This window comes from Malaclemys terrapin, chromosome 9, assembly GCF_027887155.1.
Source record: "Malaclemys terrapin pileata isolate rMalTer1 chromosome 9, rMalTer1.hap1, whole genome shotgun sequence".
Taxonomy (NCBI): domain Eukaryota; kingdom Metazoa; phylum Chordata; order Testudines; family Emydidae; genus Malaclemys; species Malaclemys terrapin.
In genome coordinates, this window is record NC_071513.1 from 105,681,820 (window position 1) to 105,701,014 (window position 19,195).

General features: G+C 48.9%; 1 protein-coding gene across 3 annotated transcripts in view; it reads left to right on the forward strand.

Moving 5' to 3' along the window:
• Positions 1–19,195, forward strand: part of DLG1 (discs large MAGUK scaffold protein 1) — a 498,578-nt gene that overhangs the window by 15,927 nt on the left and 463,456 nt on the right. For 2 of the 3 annotated variants that reach the window (XM_054039243.1, XM_054039244.1), the window contains exons 2-5: positions 5,315–5,446; positions 11,505–11,577; positions 14,015–14,125; positions 17,646–17,787. In XM_054039243.1, the coding sequence (XP_053895218.1) occupies positions 5,361–5,446; positions 11,505–11,577; positions 14,015–14,125; positions 17,646–17,787 (412 nt within the window). In that variant the 5' untranslated portion in view covers positions 5,315–5,360. Of the gene's footprint in view, positions 1–5,314; positions 5,447–11,504; positions 11,578–14,014; positions 14,126–17,645; positions 17,798–19,195 lie in introns of all 3 variants that reach the window. The other variant, XM_054039246.1, reaches the window with a different exon arrangement.

A 19,195-nucleotide genomic window follows, 5' to 3' on the forward strand; every position in this document is an offset into this window, starting at 1 on the left:
AGTCATCTTTCCCCCATCGCCCTTCCGCCTCCGTGTGACAGCAAGCAGAGGAGGGAGACAGAATAATTGCAGCCTGATGGCCTGTCATTGCTTTAACATAGGCCTGATTCAAGAACAACTGAGCCTCGCTGGAAAGCTCCTTGTTAGCAAGACCCTAAATTCAGCATGCTGGTGTAATGACCCTCCCCCCACCCGCCACCCCAGGGCCATCGGCTGGGATTGGACAGTGCAGGCCTCTGAGACAAAGGAGTAACTCCGTTATGGGGAGCAGTAATTTCAGGACAAGGGTGTGTGTTTGCGGAGAGAGATCAGATTATAGCTGGGGGAGAGGGTGTGAGGTGCCCCCTGCAGACCCATGGTTCCCCAGGGGCTCACACTCACCACAGAGCTCTGTCAGCAACGCAGCTCTCACTCCATGCCTGGGGCTCCCAAATGTGGGCTCAACCCATCCGCCCTTTCCTGTGGGGCTCCTGATTGCATGTGTGCAGCTCTCCAAGCCCCAGTGACAGGGGAGATCTGGGTTCCTGGGAGTGCAGGTCATCCAGCGTGCAGGGAGAGATACAAGTGGAGACCAGAGGGCACCCTGTGAGACCCTAGGGGGAACATAATGGGGTAGGGGGCCCAGGAAGGGAGGTATAATGGGGGACATGGCTCCGGGGAATGTAACTTGGGAAGAGGGGCTCCAGAGGGTATGGGGGCAGGGTGTACAGTCCCTCAAGGAGGAAAGTAACGAGGGGAGAGGGACTGTAGAGGGGGGGAGTGAAGAGGAGTGGGGAGGGAGATGCTAATCACCCTGTTTCTCCTTAGCCCACCCACCCCCCTCCCTGAGGCACCCAGGTGTCACCTCTCCCCACTGAGGGCCTCAGGCTGGGGGAGGAGACATTCTGCCCACCGAGTGGGCACCCCAGAGGCGGGAGGGGTCGCTGCGGGGGAGCTGTGACTAGGACAGGTGGGGGGAGGGTCAGTCAGGGAGCCCTGTGTGGCAGCCAGCGGCTGTGCAGTGTTTGTAAAAGTGTAAATAACAAGGTAAGCAAAGAACATTGGGAGCCTGCCCCCGACCTGCCCCCTGCACAGTACCTGGCTTTGGAGCAGATACAGCCGCATCGAAGCCTGCTTTGGGGAGGGGAGGGGGCCTCGGGGCTTTGCAGCTGTGACTTTGGCAGCCCTGTCTGAACCAGCCCGGTGTGTTTGGGTCACGATGCTGATGTGGCCAAGCCCTGATAGTGCAATGCATGGTGCAAAGTCACCCTTGCCGGGTCAGGGCATCACCCTGCAGTTTCTCTGGGCTCACTGCAGCTCCCATTCAATGAGAATCCCTTTGCTGCCCCTGCACACAGCTCTACAGCTATTCTCCCATCAGTACAACAGGGTGTACAACTAGCTGCAATTAACTGCAGGGGGGCTTAGACACAAAGATCTGAAACCCGCTCATGGGATTTGCAATATCACATGGGACCAATGGGCCATCTGCTCTAGTATCTACTGCCCAGATAATATCTCTGGAGCGCTCTCACCTCACAGGATTGAGCCCTCATTTCCTGGCCAGGCTCTGGCCTGCTGCTCAGACCCACAGACTGTTGTGTCTCCTGCAGGCTGTGTTCCACAGCAGGTTTTACTGGACTGGTCACTCTCCATTTACAATATGAGTGGTAGCAAACTAGTACTGTACATTTCACAGGGCAGTCCCTAGTGCAGGGAAAGGCAACAGAGGGTGAAGAGAGGGGAACAGCAGATTCAACCGAAGGAGCAGAGCAGTGGCAGGAAGGCCGATAGAACAGAGGATGTGTGTGGGTGGGGTGGGGGGTGGAGCAAACAGCAGGTACAAAGGGGAGTTGGGTGTGTCTGCGGAGCAGAGCCGATACAATAGGGGTGAGGATGGGGGGAAGAGCAGGTGTAACAGGGAGGGGCAGAGCAGGCACAACAGAGCGGGAGGAGAAGCAAATGACGAGGAAATCGACTGGGAGACTCCAGCCCCCTTTCCCAGTACTGGGAATGTACCAAAACCTTCTTCCCTCCTTTGTTCCTTCCATCAGGAACAGGGCTGGCTCTCCCTGAGACACATGAGGAGAGAGGGGAGCTAGATCATAGAATCATAGAATATCAGAGTTGGAAGGGACCTCAAGAGGTCATCTAGTCCAACCCCCTGCTCAAAGCAGGACCAATTCCAAGCTAAATTATCCCAGCCAGGGCTTTGTCAAGCCGGGCCTTAAAAACCTCCAAGGAAGGAGACTCCACCACCTCCCTAGGTAACGCATTCCAGTGTTTCACCACCCTCCTAGTGAAATAGTTTTTCCTGATATCCAACCTGGACCTCCCCCACTGCAACTTGAGACAATTGCTCCTTGTTCTGTCATCTGCCACCACTGAAAACAGCCGAGCTCCATCCTCTTTGGAACCTCCCTTCAGGTAGTTGAAGACTGCTATCAAATCCCCCCTGATTCTTCTCTTCTGGAGACTAAACAATCCTAGTTCCCTCAGCCTCTCCTCATAAGTCATGTGCTCCAGACCCCTAATCATTTTTGTTGCCCTCCGCTGGACTCTTTCCAATTTTTCCACATCCTCCTTGTAGTGTGGGGCCCAAAACTGGACACAGTATTCCAGATGAGGCCTCACCAATGTCGAATAAAGGGGAACGATCACGTTCCTCGATCTGCTGGCAATGCCCCTACTTATACAGCCCAAAATGCCGTTAGCCTTCTTGGCAACAAGAGCACACTGTTGACTCATATCCAGCTTCTCGTCCACTGTGACCCCTAGGTCCTTTTCTGCAGAACTGCTACCTAGCCATTCGGTCCCTAGTCTGTAGCAGTGCATGGGATTCTTCCATCCTAAGTGCAGGACTCTGCACTTGTCCTTGTTGAACCTCATCAGGTTTTTTTCGGCCCAATCCTCTAATTTGTCTAGGTCCCTCTGTATCCGATCCCTACCCTCTAGTGTATCTACCACGACTCCTAGTTTAGTGTCATCTGCAAACTTGCTGTGAGTGCAGTCCACACCATCCTCCAGATCATTAATAAAGATATTAAACAAAACCGGCCCCAGGACTGACCCTTGGGGCACTCCGCTTGAAACCGGCTGCCAACTAGACATGGAGCCATTGATCGCTACCCGTTGAGCCCGACGATCTAGCCAGCTTTCTATCCACCTTACAGTCCATTCATCCAGCCCATACTTCTTTAACTTGGCGGCAAGAATACTGTGGGAGACTGTATCAAAAGCTTTGCTAAAGTCAAGGAATAACACATCCACTGCTTTCCCCTCATCCACAGAGCCAGTTATCTCATCATAGAAGGCAATTAGGTTAGTCAGGCACGACATCCCCTTCGTGAATCCATGCTGACTGTTCCTGATCACTTTCCTCTCCTCTAAATGTTTCATAATTGATTCCTTGAGGACCTGCTCCATGATTTTTCCAGGGACTGAGGTGAGGCTGACTGGCCTGTAGTTCCCCGGATCCTCCTTCTTCCCTTTTTTAAAGATGGGCACTACATTAGCCTTTTTCCAGTCATCTGGGACCTCCCCTGATCGCCATGAGTTTTCAAAAATAATGGCTAATGGCTCTGCAATCTCACCCGCCAACTCCTTTAGCACCCTCGGATGCAGCGCATCCGGCCCCATGGACTTGTGCACGTCCAGTTTTTCTAAATAGTCCCGAACCACTTCTTTCTCCACAGAGGGTTGGTCACCTTCTCCCCATGCTGTACTGCCCAGTGCAGCAATCTGGGAGCTGACCTTGTGCGTGAAGACAGAGGCAAAAAAAATCATTTTTTTTTTAGATGTCATTCCGGAGAGCGCTCTGTTTAATGTAACAACTACTCCTGGCTCTGGCTGTGTGGGGCAGACAGATCACACCAAGGGGGGAGTGCAGAGCACAGGCAGAAAGCAGCTCCCCCACCCATGGACAGGGGTGGGATGGGCAGCACTGGAAGTACAAATCAGGAGAGAAAACCCCAATCATCTTCCCTTCCTGTGCAACCTTCCCATGACACACAGCCAGTCTCCCCCTGGCCTGGGCTGAAATCCATCTGCTCTGCACTTTGGCAGTTGTGCAATGATGTACATAGAGTTAAAATTCTTCTATACAAAATGCTCAGACCCTGAAGCCTGAGAATTTATTACCCTCGTTATCATTATCTCTGCTTCCCTAGATGCAGATTTTATGAATGGTCATAAAATGTTCTTGGATTAAAAAAAAAAAGGACAGCATTAGTAGTGCTGCTGACCCCCGTGCCACTGTATTTCCACTGTCTGACCACAAAAGGCATTCCTCTCCTTTCTTCTAAATGTGTTGCCCGTCAGTTTCATGCAGTAATCTCACCTGAGCATCGGTGGTAGAACAGACCTGAGCAATGAAGGAACCTTTGATCTGTCCGAGAACCCCAAAGTTCAGATGCTTATTGGAACCAGGCAAACCTGAGCTTGTAAAGCTGGCTAGCACAAACTTTCATGAGAACAGTCTTTCTTTCAAGATTTCCAGTATTTCCTCCTTCTGACCAAACTGTAAAGGCCCTAACAACAGCACTTTTCATGGAATGTTCTCATTTCTGGCCAACCTCTGTTTCCAGACAGACCCCAGAAGTGCAATAACAGCATAGAATAAAATATCTATCTGTCTATCCACACACACACATTAAACATTAACCAGTATTTTCCAGCTTAAAAGAAAAAAAGTTTTGATTCAGGTTTTAGGAGAAAATTTAGATCAGATTTTGTTTTATACAAAATTGCTTCACTCTTGGAAAGGCCCCTTGTTCTTGTCTTCTGCTTTTGTGCAGTTTTCCTTTTTAGAATACCCTTTTCAGTGACTTCCTGGGCTTAGATCTGTCTTGCCAGCCATTTGGGGCATTACATTTCAAAGAGCTACACACATTTTTTAGCCACATGGCTACCACTGGCATTAAAGCCCAGGGAATGTTTTGAAAATCTAGGATTTAACTTTGCTCAGAGCACTGGATTTACATTTAAACGGTAAAGTATTTCAGACAGCTGACTTAAAACTAAGTTACTTGAGGAATTAATTTAAATTTTTTCTAAATGTTTAAGAAAATGCAGAGATTCAGAAGCAATACATCAATGAAAATGGAGATTTTTGTAAAATGACCCATTGCTTTTCTGTTTGCTTAAACCCCTTCACTTTTTTAAAAAAAGTAGTTTAAATGGTAGATGTTGCTTGAGCTGTTTATCTCACTGTGTGGGGTGGAGGGGGGAAAAGATGAGCCTACTTTGGACTTTATTTTATTGTTAAAATACTAGGAGTCAGCATGACTATAAAAGTGCAGAGCAAATAAAGGAGAGGTGCTTTCTTGTGTTTCAGAGCTAAAGGGGAAAGAGCTTGCTGTTGGTACAGTTTGTGGATTGCAATGATGCTGGCTACCAGGATATCCCGGCCTCTGTCGCTTTTCTCTGTGAAAACTCTGAATTCCAGGGACATTGGAAATGGTCTCAGGTAAGGAACCTGTGGGACATGGGAGAGTGTGAGGGCTAGCGTGACACCCACGTCAAGGCTCCAAACTTTGCTCCTTCGTTTCAATGGGATTAGTTATCTGCGTGAGTAGGGACCACTTGCATCTGTAAGAGTTTGCAGCTGAGGAACTGGGACTATGTATTTCTGTGGCTCCATTAAACAGGTATTGAACCAAATAAAACAACAGAGAAATTTGGAAGGGAGGGAGAGGGTTGTTTATGATGATGACCTGGGCAAAATAATGAAGTTGCTTCTCTCTAAACGCAAGCAGAAGATTAACCATTTAGGTCTATAATCCTGGCTCAGACCAGGGCCACCCAGAGGGGGGGGGCAAGTGGGGCAATTTGCCACGGGCCCCACAGGGGCCCCCACAAGAGTTTTTCGGGGCCCCTGGAGCAGTGTCCTTCACTTGCTCCGGGGCCTCCGGAAAACTCTCGCGGGGCCCGGGCACCCGGAGCTTCTTCCGCTCCGGGTCTTTGGTGGCAATTCGGCGGTGGGGGGATCCTTCTGCTCTGGGACCTGCCGCTGAAGTGCTCTGAAGACCTGCGGCGGGGGGTCCTTCCGCCCCGGGACCCGCCGCCGAAGTGCCGGGTCTTCGGCAGCAATTCGGCGGCGGGGGACCCCAGGCCCCCTGAATCCTCTGGGCAGCCCTGGCTCAGACAAAACACCCTCTTCATTCAGACCCAGAGTTTGATTTGAGTTTGACTGGTCTAAATTCAGAGTAACTCCCCTCACTTTACAGGACTTGTTCTGGAATAAATGAGTCCAGAACCGGACTCGCAGTGAGAGCTGTGCTTGAGCTAAGACTGCAGGATTTGGTCTGAAATGCAAGAATTTGAATGGAGGAATCAAATTGTAAAATTAGGTTGGAGTCTAAACTCCTGTCTCCCAGAAATGCTGTCTAAAAATGTTACTGATTTATAAATAAAGACAGGTGTTGGATAAGGAAGTCAGATGTTTCTAGCCTGGCAGAATTTCATTTTAAAGTATAGTGTAAAAAATGGCTGCATTTGTTCACTTTCAGGGCCAATTCTTGTTAACATTTCTGACCAGGCATAGCTCTCACTGCCGTGAGTAGTCCTTTAAGGTCAATGGGACAATGTTTAGTAGCAAGTGTTTGCAGGATCAGGCCCTGTCCTGCAAAAGGACTTAAGTGTTATGAAGAATCTTCTTTCCCACTCAAGTTAAAATAACAAGAACTGTTGTAAGAACTCACATATTTTCTTTTATGTAATTATTTCGATGTACACTGATGTCTCCATCCTTTCCTCTTGGCACTTTTACAACAATTAAAACGCACTTTATAACAATAGAATCAGGGCATGAGGACTGACACACAACCAAGTCCTCATCCAAATTCATAATGCACGATATTGACCTGTCACAGTAATATTAACCCTAGCTGACTATAGCCTGCTGTCACTCAATCCACCTCCCCCACCAGGGCCAGATCTAAAGCCAGCTGAAGTCAATGAGAGTCTTGCCACTGACTTCAATGGGCTTGGATCAGGCCCCAAACGTCCAAGAAAAATGAGAGACCCCCCAGTTGGGGGAGGGAATATCTTTTATTGGACCAGCTTCTGTTGGTGAGAGAGATGAGATTCCAAGCTCTTCTTCATGAAAAAAGAAGCACTTCACAGCATACCTGGAAAGTTAATTAATCCTGGCTATACATATAAAATGATGGGGTCTAAATTGGCTGTTACCACTCAAGAAAGAGATCTTGGAGTCATTGTGGATAGTTCTCTGAAAACATCCACTCAGTGTGCAGTGGCAGTCAAAAAACCAAACAGAATTGGGAATCATTAAGAAAGGGATGATAATAACACAGAAAATATCATATTGCCTCTATACAAATCCATCGTACACCCACATCTTGAATACTGCGTGCAGATGTGATTGCCCCATCCCAGAAAAGATATACTGGAATTGGAAAAGGTTCAAAAAAGGGCAACAAAAATGATTAGGGGTATGGAACGGCTGCCATTTGAGGAGAGATTAATAAGACTGTGATTTTTCAGCTTGGAAAAGAGACAATTAAGGGGGGATATGATAGAGGTCTATAAAATCATGAGTGGTGTGGAGAAAGTAAATAAGGAAGTGTCATTTACTCCTTCTCAGAACACAAGAACTAGGGGTCACCAAATGAAATTAATAGGCAGAAGATTTAAAACAAACAAAAGGAAGTATTTTTTCACACAACACACAATAAACCTGTGGAACTCCTTGCCAGAGGATGTTGTGAGGGCCAAGACTATAACAGGGTTCAAAAAAGAACTAGATAAGTTCACGGAGGATAGGTCCATCAATGGCTATTAAGCAGGATGGGCAGGGATGGTGTCCCTAGCCTCTGTTTGCCAGAAGTTGGGAATGGGCGACAGGGGATGGATCACTTGTTAATTACCTGTTCTGTTCATTCCCTCTGGGGCACCTGGCATTGGCCACTGTCAGAAGATGGACCAGTATGGCTGTTTTTATGTTCTTATGTTCTGGCTCTGATGGCCCCATGTGAGTTCCAGAGATGGGGGAGGGGGCTTCACAGAGAACACCATGCCAGCAGCCCCTCCCAGTCCAAACCAGGAGGGCCCCAGCCTGACTCTATGGTGGTGGTACATGGGGAGAGAGGCAGCCAGACTCTCAGAGAGCCACCTACCAAGCATTCAGGTTTGTAGGAAACACCAGGAAATAGTTCAGTTCCATTTGCCTTATGTGTCTGGAAGATGTGGAGGCCACATCAAACCCATGGCAGCTTGCAGGCTTTGTGCTTGTGGCCCTTCAATACTAGTCAATAATGGCCCAGCCCTGGACTCTTCACTCAGGCAAAACTCCCACTGACTTTGTTTATCCGGCCACCTCACTTTGAGCCCAGCCCTGAAAGGCGCCGAGTCATCCCCTACTGACATCAGAGGGTCTTGGACTTTGGGGGCGGGGGGTTGCTTGAGTGAAGAGTGTGGGATTGGACCCTAAAAAACATTGGAAGCTTTGGCATTGGTTACTGATGACTTCACAGATGGCTCATGGAGATGAGAGTTTTAAACACTGAAGACTGAAAAACTGTGTAGAGATTTCTTGTACAAACAGCATGAAACTTTGGTTCAGATACTGCAGTCAGCTCCACCCAGGCAGACACCTGCATCCAAGAGGACCCCAGCGGTGCTACAGTCCCCTTTGCTCACACATTTCTGTTTCCTAAATGCACACCTTGTTTCTCTACTCTGCACGTTCTAAAGCACGCACTGGCTGCTAGCCAGAGCTGCAATGGAAGTCTCACCATCGGCATGAATGGCAGTGCCGTTGTATTGTCAATGCTTTAATACAGTGTTTCCCCAATTTGGGACACCGCTTGTGTAGGGAAAGCCCCAGGTGGGCCGGGCCAGTTTGTTTACCTGTCCCATCCGCAGGTCCGGCCGATCGCGGCTCCCACTGGCCGCGGTTCGCCGCTCCAGGCCAATGGGGGCCGCTGGAAGCGGCGCGGGCCGAGGGACGTACTGGCCGCCGCTTCTAGCAGCCCCGATTGGCCTGGAGCAGCGAACCGCGGCCAGTGGGAGCCGCGATCGGCCGGACCTGCCGATGCGGCAGGTAAACAAACTGGCCCAGCCCGCCAGGGGCTTTCCCTACACAAGTGGCGTCCCAAGTTTGGGAAACACTGCTTTAATGCAATGGGATAACATTTTGCATGCTTGAATGATGACAAATTCTTCCTGATATTTGCATATAGTTAAATTAATCAAAGCTAACAGATTTAAGAGGACAAATTAAATTCCATAACCATCAGCTCATTGTAGAGTCAAAGGTCTCTGATGTGCTCTCTAGAATTCAGTTGTTGTATAAGGGTGATTAAAACTGGTTCTAGGGTGACCTGACGTCCCAATAAAATCGGGACTATCCCAATTTTTAGGCGTTTGTCCCGCGTCCTGACCGATGTTTGTTCGGGATGCAATTTGTCCCGATATTTTGCACTCCTGTTTTTGTTTTATTTTGTTCCGCCAGCAGGATTCTGCTTTTTTTTTTTTCCCCTTGCTCTGCCGGCGGGACCCCCTCTCCCCCACTCCCCCATGTGTCCCGATATTTTCTTCATCCCATTTGGTCACTCTAACTGGTTCACACCATAAAAGCACATTAAGATTCCTAGCGTCATGCACATTTGCTGGGACTGTCCTTTGCTGGCATCAGTACCGATCAGCAACTCACCTACATTTCACTCGCCTACCCCAAAAAGCAAGATAGAGAAAATTCACAGTAATCTGCACAAGATTGATCTGCTCTGCAACAGCACAAGGACAACAGTCAATCAATGTGTTTTAAGTAAATAGCAAAAGAAAGATGACTTTGAAAAATGAAAATGTTTCATGCAACTAAGATGAATGTTATGAAAATGTTGTGGGATGCTAGAATACATAAAGATGTTTAGCTAGAGAAATGAAAGCCCCAGGCCAGTATCTCAGTTCAGTAATCTTAGACACAGCCAGTTTGTGACCTGCCTCTGACCTCCGCAGCAATTAAACCTCTTCACGCTTGGCTTCTGCTATTTCAAGAGAAGGCAGGGCTCGTGACACTACAGCTGAGGTAGAGAAGGAGCTGGCCTGTGGCATGGCAGGTGAACGGTGGTAACCCGATCGGTTAAACATGCCAATATCAGTTCCGTCCAACTACGAGATGTTTCCACCTTACCCGACTGAGTCATAGCCCATTTCCTGTCACAGCTCCATCCAGCCCTAGATGCAGCTGAAGAAGCTGAGTATGTGTAGATCTTTGTACAAAGTGCTACAGCGTGGCACACATTGTTTAGGGGGTACCTCTGGCATCCAATGAGGATCTGCTTGCAAGTAGCTGAACCAATTTACTTGAGAGAGAGCGAGAGAGCACTGCTCCCTGGGAAAAAGTGTTTGCGAGACCCAGCCAGGGGATAGCTAATGAAGCGCAGAGGGAAGCTGAAATACTTTCAGGGAGCCAAAGGGAGAGAGCCAAGAGACTGTAGCAAGCTGCAGCTGAGAGGCAGCAATAACAGTGAGTGAAGGAAACAGAAAGAAACTGACACAGCCCCAGAGGAGAGGTGATTGCCTGGGGAAGGAATTTGGATTGCTCTCATGGATGGTCTGATAGCCCTGGCTTTAAACGATCTTTGCAAGCTGAGGGAAGAGCTAAGCAAGTGAGTTGCTGCCAGTCACACAGCTTTCCTAAGAGCTGCTCGTTCCGTGGGAAGCACCATCTCTTCCATGCCACCCTGCATTTGGGAATGCAACATGTCTGGAGATAAACTGTACAGAGGGGATTGTAACCTGTATGGCAGGCATGGCTCAAAGCCACACAAGCTCTTAGTTAAACAATTATTAAGAGGGATGTGAGAACTGCATAAGAGCGTCTGATTGGAGCAGACTCCAGGGCAAGAAAGGTGTTATTTAGGGGATGGGAGAGGCTGTAATTAAGGGTAATGAGGTAGAACTGAGTAAAGGAAAATTTAAGCTGAATATCAGAGACTGTCTCCTAATAGTGACAAGTATCAGAGGGGTAGCCGTGTTAGTCTGAATCTGTAAAGAGGGCTTGCATCTGAAGAAGTGGGGTTCTGACCCACGAAAGCTTATGCTCCCAGTACTTCTGTTAGTCTCAAAGGTGCCACAGGACCCTCTGTTGCTCCTAATAGTGAGTTTTATTGGATTGTGGAATGATTGCCACCAAACCTGCTTTCTGGGTATTGAACACTAAGTAGTGCTGCTGTCAGAACCTCAAAATGTTGGACTGTCCATTTCATGTTTGGGTGTATCCATGTGCGTTAGATTAGTGACTGTTTTATAAGGCTTACTAGTATCCTGGCAGCTTCAGCTACTGGGAATAGATCAAGATTTTTGAGGAAAAAATGCTTGATACAATGGAGAAAAATACATATAGGGAGATTTGCAGACCAAGCCCTCTGTTCTCAGATTACATCCTATGCCATAGACAGGAGCAAAACTAAATTACCTCTTTGTGGCTCTTGCCTAGGTTTCAAGGTCGGTGGCTGGGAGAGAGATTCTGTGCCTGACTGTTCTCTTTTCTCCTGCAGGCCTGTGCAAGGATTTTGCTTTCCTTTCTTGACACCAAGTGGCAGACGTTTTTATGCAAGTGAAATAGATCAGGTGAGTGTGACAGCACTTTAAAACAGCTGTCTCTGACGAGCTAGGATTTTTAACACAAAGATAGAAACCTTGTGACAAAATTCTCCTCGCTGAACTGCACTACAGAGCCAGTGTTGGACCTCTCTAGCATATTCCACATTCTTTCCTAGTGTGTAGCGTCCATTAACGGAGAAGAGCACGTGCTGTTAATGGTGGAACTGAACACCCAGACCAGTGTTTTTTCTACTATATTAGGAACTCACTTACCGGTTGGAAAGCTCCTCTCTAAGGAAGTTTATACAGTTGCATTGCGATACCTTGTATACAATAGTCCTGCCCCCTGTGAGTGGATGTTAGGGGTAGAATTCTTTGCTGGAGGAAATTGGTGTAGCTCCACAATATGTTCCGTGGCACTTTGAGGAAGAACAGGGGTTTACAGCTGTGTGCATCAGAGGACACATTTCCCAGTGGTTAGGGTGCTAGCCTGGGACTCAGAAGACCTGGGTTCAGTTCTCTGCTCTGCTCCATGCTTCCTAGGTGACCTTGGGCAAGTCTCTTAGTCTCTCACATCCCTATATGTGAAATTCATTCCTTGATTTTAAGGCCAGACAGCACCATTAGATCAGTTAGTCTGACCTCCTGTCTAACACAGACCCAGTTACTCCAGTACTGAGCCCACTGATTTTGGGGAATAATAGCACTTGTGCTGAGGATACAGCACTTCAAGGATTGTGCGTCACTCACACGCTCTGGTCATGGGACCTTGGTTACAGTTCCACCTTCCTAGGGTGCTGGGTGCCCCGGTGTGTGGATTTCAGGGACTGGGAGCGTTGTGGTATGTGAAGCACTTTGGATGAAAGCGCCATGCAAAATGCCAAGTAGCATTTTTCCATGTGCACAATGCGCCTCCCAAACGCTCACCACGAGCCCGTGTTTAAAACATGCTTTCTGACAGAAGATCTCCATGGCCATAGTACCAGGCGCAATTATTTGTATCGCTGTAAATTACCGTTAATTAAGGGTCAGATTCTGCCCTGTGCCCTGGGTGGGGGGCAGCCATGCCCCAGCTGGAGTCCTCATGACCACAGATAGATCAGCCTGCCCAAATGCCTCCTGAGAATCACTGGGGTGCGCTGGCTGAGCAGTACCCCCCTCCCCCGCACACACTTCAGTGAAGGCACCGTGTGCTCCCCCCCCTCGGTACACAAATAGACTGTTAGCTGATCAGGGACATGGCCCCATCCCTCCTCATCTCCTTCCTGACAGCTAGTGCCTGCGTGCTGGAGCACCAGACGGGCCGTGCTCCCCAGTACGCTTGTGGCCAGGCATAGGGAAGGGAAAGCTGCTTGGACCCTCCTGCCCTTGCACGTGGCACAGGCCTGACATTACAATAATCCCTGACCGCATTAATCACAGATGCTGCTCCAACCCCGAGTGACTAACGGACCCTTGGGGAGAGTTTGGTCGGACTAGCTAATGTCATCGTCACTCAGCCCCAGTGTGCCCTGGGGGAAGCCAAGTGTCTAGTTTTGGACAGAGGCCACGGTAAATGGTTCTTCACAAATGGTACCAATAGCAGCATCCTCTCTATGTGTCATGCCTGACGCAAATTGGGCCAGCACGTCAAACCTGGACATAGTGGCCTGGGCCGGTATCTAATGAAAATGGCGGAGTCAATTGCTTTGCTCCTAAAGGATGTCAGAGCACTTCACACACCACTTATAGGGATTTGAACATCCTCCACCACTGACCTCCAGCCATTCAATGTTCTTAGGAGGAGAAGTGAATATTAACCTCCCCTTTTTGACCTTCATAGTGAAAAATAGCTAGGCAAAAAATACTATCTTACATTAACCAACTGGTTTCCCATCCAAATATTAAACCAGTCAGATTCTGCTTAGCTTATGAGATCTGATGAGATTGTAACCAGAGGGTTTGTGTGTTATAGGGTGGCCACAGGAAACAAGCAGTGAGTAGGATTAAACTGCAATCTTTCTTTAATCACATTGACATATTTCTCCCCCGTAAGTTCTTGTTTGCATATTGCATTTATTCATTCCTGCCCGATTCAGCTAACCCTGAATACAGCAGGGCAGTTCCAGGTTTGGAGAACATCTGAGCTTTGTTGGTAGCTATTTATTGTATTTTCAGGCGTTATTTCTAGGTGTATGTGAACTGCTGTAGGGCTTGCCTGGTCTCTGTTCTGCTAGAGCCCATCACCATTGGATGCTGAGCCATTCTCCTGGTCATCATTAATCCCTGCCTCTCACAGATACTTGTGAAGAGCTAATGTTTGGTGCCTTTGGGATGTGCCAGATTCCACCAACTGGCCTGCAGTTGAGAGGACGTCCCTGGGAGAGGATGCCTCTAAGCTCATATACGGGTTTTGTTCCTGCTCTGCAATTCACTTGTTTCAAACACTCTCTTTCAATATGTTTTATTTTGTCTCGTTTTACAGATTGGCAGCAAAGCTGTGCTCATTACTGGCTGTGACTCAGGATTCGGGTTCTCTTTAGCCAAACACCTGCACTCCAAAGGCTTCATTGTCTATGCTGGCTGCCTGTTTAAGGTAGGGAAATAAGAGAGCTTGGTCCTTCATCTAACGCACGTGCACTGTAACACACTGCACAATTTCCTATCAGTGGGTGTCACACCAGGAAATGACACAAGCATTTGTTTCACTTCCATGAGAATTGGAGATGGGCCTAGACCAGAACCCCAGATCTACCCATCCTGAGATTTGGGGGAATTACACATCTGAATTCAGATCCAAATGTCGTGGCTCTGACCCAATTTAAAAATGGGCCAGAACCTAAAATCTGGACACAGTGACTTGGGACCATCTGGAATCAGAATGTTGGAGTCAATTCCGGGTTGGGTCTTTGGACCTAATCTTCCGATAAAGCCTATTTATTTAAAGCGTATTTTGACTAATATATTAGTGCACCCACCCCCCGACCCGCTGGTGACTAGATGGCACATGCACCGTTTTCCAGAGTCAGAAGTACAGATAATCGCCAGTGTAAATCAGGAGCGACTCCAGGGAAAGCAGTAGCACTGATGCAAGTGAAGGCAGTTCCTAGGTATCCTAGCCAAATTCTGTCCTGATTTCCCTGCTTATTACAGTGAGGGTTTCAATGGGGTGTAAGACAGGCTAGAATTCAGACCACTGTGTCAGCGTGAGGCCCTGGAATGGTTCCCTTGGGTGGATGGCAGCTAAGCCAGCCAGTTTCTGTGGGAACACACTTTGTTCTCAGTAGGATGCCAAAGAGTGGTTTGCCTATTTTAAAGCCTGTGTCAAGTGTAACAATGCCCATGTCCTAATTATTTGCTTCAAAGAGACACTGCCAGGTACTTTTAAAATGTTTTTAATATAATTCCCTCATTTTTGCCTTTCCATTCATTTTTTAAATTGTATAATTTTTTTTCTTCTGCATTGTTTCAAATGAAGGCAATTTGTTTTTCAGCATCTCTGTCAATTGTGGTAGTGCAGCTCTGGCAAAGGGGTTTATTTATTAACTCAGGCTCCCTCTGCTGGCTCTGCAGCAAAAGAACACACAGTACTGTAGGTCCGTGGAAACTGTTGCTTGTTTTAAAACTACCTGAGGGACAGAACAGTGGCCATTCTTTTTCTGAGTATTTCTACTGAGCTTTTGCAATAAAAGATTAATGTTATGGTCTGTCAGTGTAGTCTGTGGCAGAGCTAAAGATTAAAACAACGAGGAGACCGGTGGCACCTTAAAGACTAACAGATTTATTTGGGCATAAGCTTTCGTGGGTAAAAAACTTCTTCAGTGGAGGTTTTTTACCCATGAAAGCTTATACATCAGAGTGTCATTTAGCAGGATTTTCTTCTCTGGAAGTTGATTTCCCAGCTTTTCCAAGATTTGCCATGGGGGCAGGGAGGGCTATTTTTTGTTCTTGTCCTCTCTTACTTCCTCTGGCCCTGTCTTCTGATTCTGAGGAGTTTGCATGCTTGAATTTGTGACTTCTTCCTGGCATCTCTAGATGTGCCATTCGTGCGTTGTTTGACCTTTTTGGCTACACACGGACCTCAGCACCACCCTGTGTTTGAGCAAGCAACCAATGTCTGCACTAAGCTGTCTTTTCAATCACAATCAAAACAAGCAACCCAAAAAGCCACGCACGGGTCTGAAAGTGCTACATTTTCATACGCATCTCTGCTAAATGTTTCTGTGTGACTCGAGCACATGATGCCTTCTTGTAAGGGCAAATACTAATCCCTACTAACACAGCCCACACTAGAACAAGAGAGGCAATCCAAGGAAAGATGGAGAAGAGAATAGACAAGACATCGGAGATGTGAGTTAATGAACTCCAGAGAAATCCTACCAGGAACCAGAGCAGATGAGGCCTGAGAAAGGAGGAGCCTTCAGGAGAATCCTTGGACGAAGCTGAAGTGCAGGGACTTAGAGATCAGTGGCCATCATTCTGCCATGACCGTGAGATGTTGGGATTGGACAGATGGGAGGATCTGCCTTCTGGTTGTGTGGGCTCTGAGCTAAGGGAAAGGTAGACTGAGGGTATGTTCGTACTATGAAGACTATCAGCATTGCTATGTCGGCATAGCCCCGTAGCGTAGACACAGCCTACACCGATGGAAGGAGTTTCTCGCAATGAGGAGAGGACACATGAGGCTTTTTCAAGCCAGACTTTCACCATCGTCACCAAGGGATCTGTACAATGGCCAGGGCTGTCCAGTAGCTAGTGCTCTCTTGCCAGTCAAGGGCCCGGTCCTGAGAAGTGATGAGCCTATGAAACTCACGGCCACCTCTCAGCATCAGGTCCAAACCATGCTGCTGACGCCATGTGGAGAGGGAGGAGCTGTCGCGTGTGCTGGGGGCCAGGAGGCAAGAGCAGAGAGAGCTTAGAATATGGTGTAAAACGTGACCGAATGAGAGTCCAGGTGGATCCGTGAACACAGCCCACATTTCCACACAGCTGGGGGGAACTGCTCGGAGCAGACATATCAATGAGAGCGTGCTGGCCGGGAAAGAGGTGTGTAATAAAAGGATGGAGTGAGAGTAAATGCAGCCAAGGGGATGTGTCCATGGGTGATCTCTGGAGCAGTGTAATCAGTTTGGAGTGTCCTGCTGCCGGATGGCCTGGATCAGCTGGAGAGAAGGGCAGTAAAGATGGTGAAGGGGTTAGGGTGTAAATCCTGAAAGGACCCACTGAGGGGATTGGGCATGTTCAGCTGAGAAGAAAGGTGCCAAGGAGGGGAGATAGGAACAGAGAGAGGGAGTGATCAGGAGCCGGCCATGGGGAGAGTGACAGCAGGATGGTGGAAGAGGCTCTGTTCTGGGGAAATTGCCAATAGAGAGGGGACAGCCAGGTTCTTTGGCCTCGAGGCACCATCCTGAGCAGTAGCAGGGCCACAAGCACCTCTGATCCTCATGTTCACCTCTGCAGGAGTAGGAGCTGCGAGTGGGAACCAAGGACAGCCAGTGCCTTGTAGGAAAGAAGGGTGCAGAGACGCCCACACATTATGAGGGGCTGGACTAGATGCCCCAGTGTCCTTCCAGCCCTGATTCTGCGATTAAGGACTGGGGTTTGTGCTAAGCATACAGCCACTCTCGCTGCTGTGTGATTCTCTGCACACGATATGTTATCGTATCCCAGCCGAACGTGAGTCCTAAAGAGCAAGTCTCAAACCCAGCTGAGTTACTTGCCCAAAGAAGGGGGAACCCAGCCCCCCTTCGCTCTCAGTGTGGGGCATTACCCAAGCCCCATAAGCCTGAGTCATGTGGAAGTAACGTTTCACATTCTCTCCCTCAGAAAGGAGCAGTTCTTCAAAGCAGATTCAGTGGGGAACTCAGCAGCCAGGGCTAAAAGGTCAGGGGAGGGTCTCCCGGAGGGATATTCGTCCAGGGGGAGCAACCCCCTCCTTATGGAAAGAGCTTTCCCCTCCAGGCCAGAGCTGCGGGGGCAAGCCAGCCATCCGGTATCCACCCACTGAACTCTCATGGTTTTCTTTGAGCGGCTGCCTTGTATTTGGCCCTTTTCTTCTTGCACAAACCTCACCCGAGTCCCGAAGAGACGTAAACCGATTTCTTTCCTCTACCTAGGACCAAGGAGCAGCAGGTTCTCAAGAGCTGGACAATATGAAGAGTGAGCGAATGCGAACTATCCAGCTGAATGTCTGCGACAGCCAAGAGATTGAGCGTGCGGTGGAGCATATGGGCGCCAGTTTGAAGGACCCCCAGAAAGGTGGGCAATTGTTCATTGGGTTTTGTGCACAGACTTACACGGAAGGAGCTCGCTTGGCTTGAGCCTCATGTGATTTTCAGGGCAGGCTGCAGAAGCCGTGTGTGTGAAGGGTATAAAGCTTCGGCAGCCGCAGTGCTGAGCGGGCTGTGCCATCCAGACACCCCAGATCACTACGAGACTGTCTGTCACTCCAGGCTTGTCTACACGGGCAATTGACAGTGCTGCAACTTTCTGGCTCAGGGGTAGTTACGCCCCTTGTGGAGGTGGGTTTTTTTAGAGCGCTGGGAGAGCTCTCTCCCAGCCCTGCACCATGCCCACACAAGGCACGCTTGCCACGGCAGCGCTTTAGTGTTGCCAGTGTAGACTAGCCCTAAGACTGAAACTAGCCTCACCTATCCGAATGTGTGACTTGCCAGGAGCGTGCTGAGTGCCCCACGTGGCTCAGGCCCCATGGGAATCTCGCTGTCCACCTCCAGCTCTGCTCTGATGCCTCAGCACAAGCTGCTGCAGATTGCAGCCAGAGCCTTTCTAAGCCTCTTTCATGCGGCAGCAGGGCCCCGCAGTGACTGCCAGGCACAGCAAGGCATCTTCTGGAGCGTCCCAGTGGGGCAGGAGCCACCTGAAGCAATGTAGACAGCCATGTGTGGTTTGAACGGGAATTACATTTTGAAATATGTGTTAAGAATCAGCTGGGTGCCAGCTGCTCTCAGTTACTCACCCCCTCTCCCGCACTCTCCCAGCTAAACAGTGACTCCCACTGGCTCTCTACCCTCTCCTAGTACAGCGCTTCGGCCCTGGGCTACACCAGCCCAGTCCTGCAGGATGGGAGAGCAAAGCACCTGAAACCTCCCACTTTCCCTTCAGGGGCTGGGAACAGTTGGCCGGCACCGCCCCAGAAGTGAGTGATCCAGAATGGCCAGGAGATGTGTGTATTGTGTGTATCTCGCAGCCTCCCCGGGAGGTCTGCATGGAGCCCCAGCATAAGAGAGAACATCTCCCATTTGGTGAAACCTCCAGTGGGAGGATGCTGGTGCAAATTGCCCACGGGGGTAAACTTAGGGCTATATCACAACGTGATTTAGGCACCTCATAAGAACGACCATACTGGGTCAGACCAATAGTCCGTCCAGCCCAGTATCCTGTCTTCCAACAGCGGCTGGTGCCAGGTGCTTCAGAGGGAATGAACAGAACAGGGCAGTTATCAAGTGATCCATCCCCTGTCTCCCATTCCCAGCTTCTGGCAGTCAGAGGTTTATTGACACCCAGAGAATGGGGGTGGGGGTGTCCCTGACCATCTTGGCTAATAGCCATTGATGGACCTATCCTCCATAAAAAAAAAAAAAAAAAATTAGATATGTTCAACCTAATTATACTTTTGTCCTTCACAACATCTCCTGGCAATGAGTTC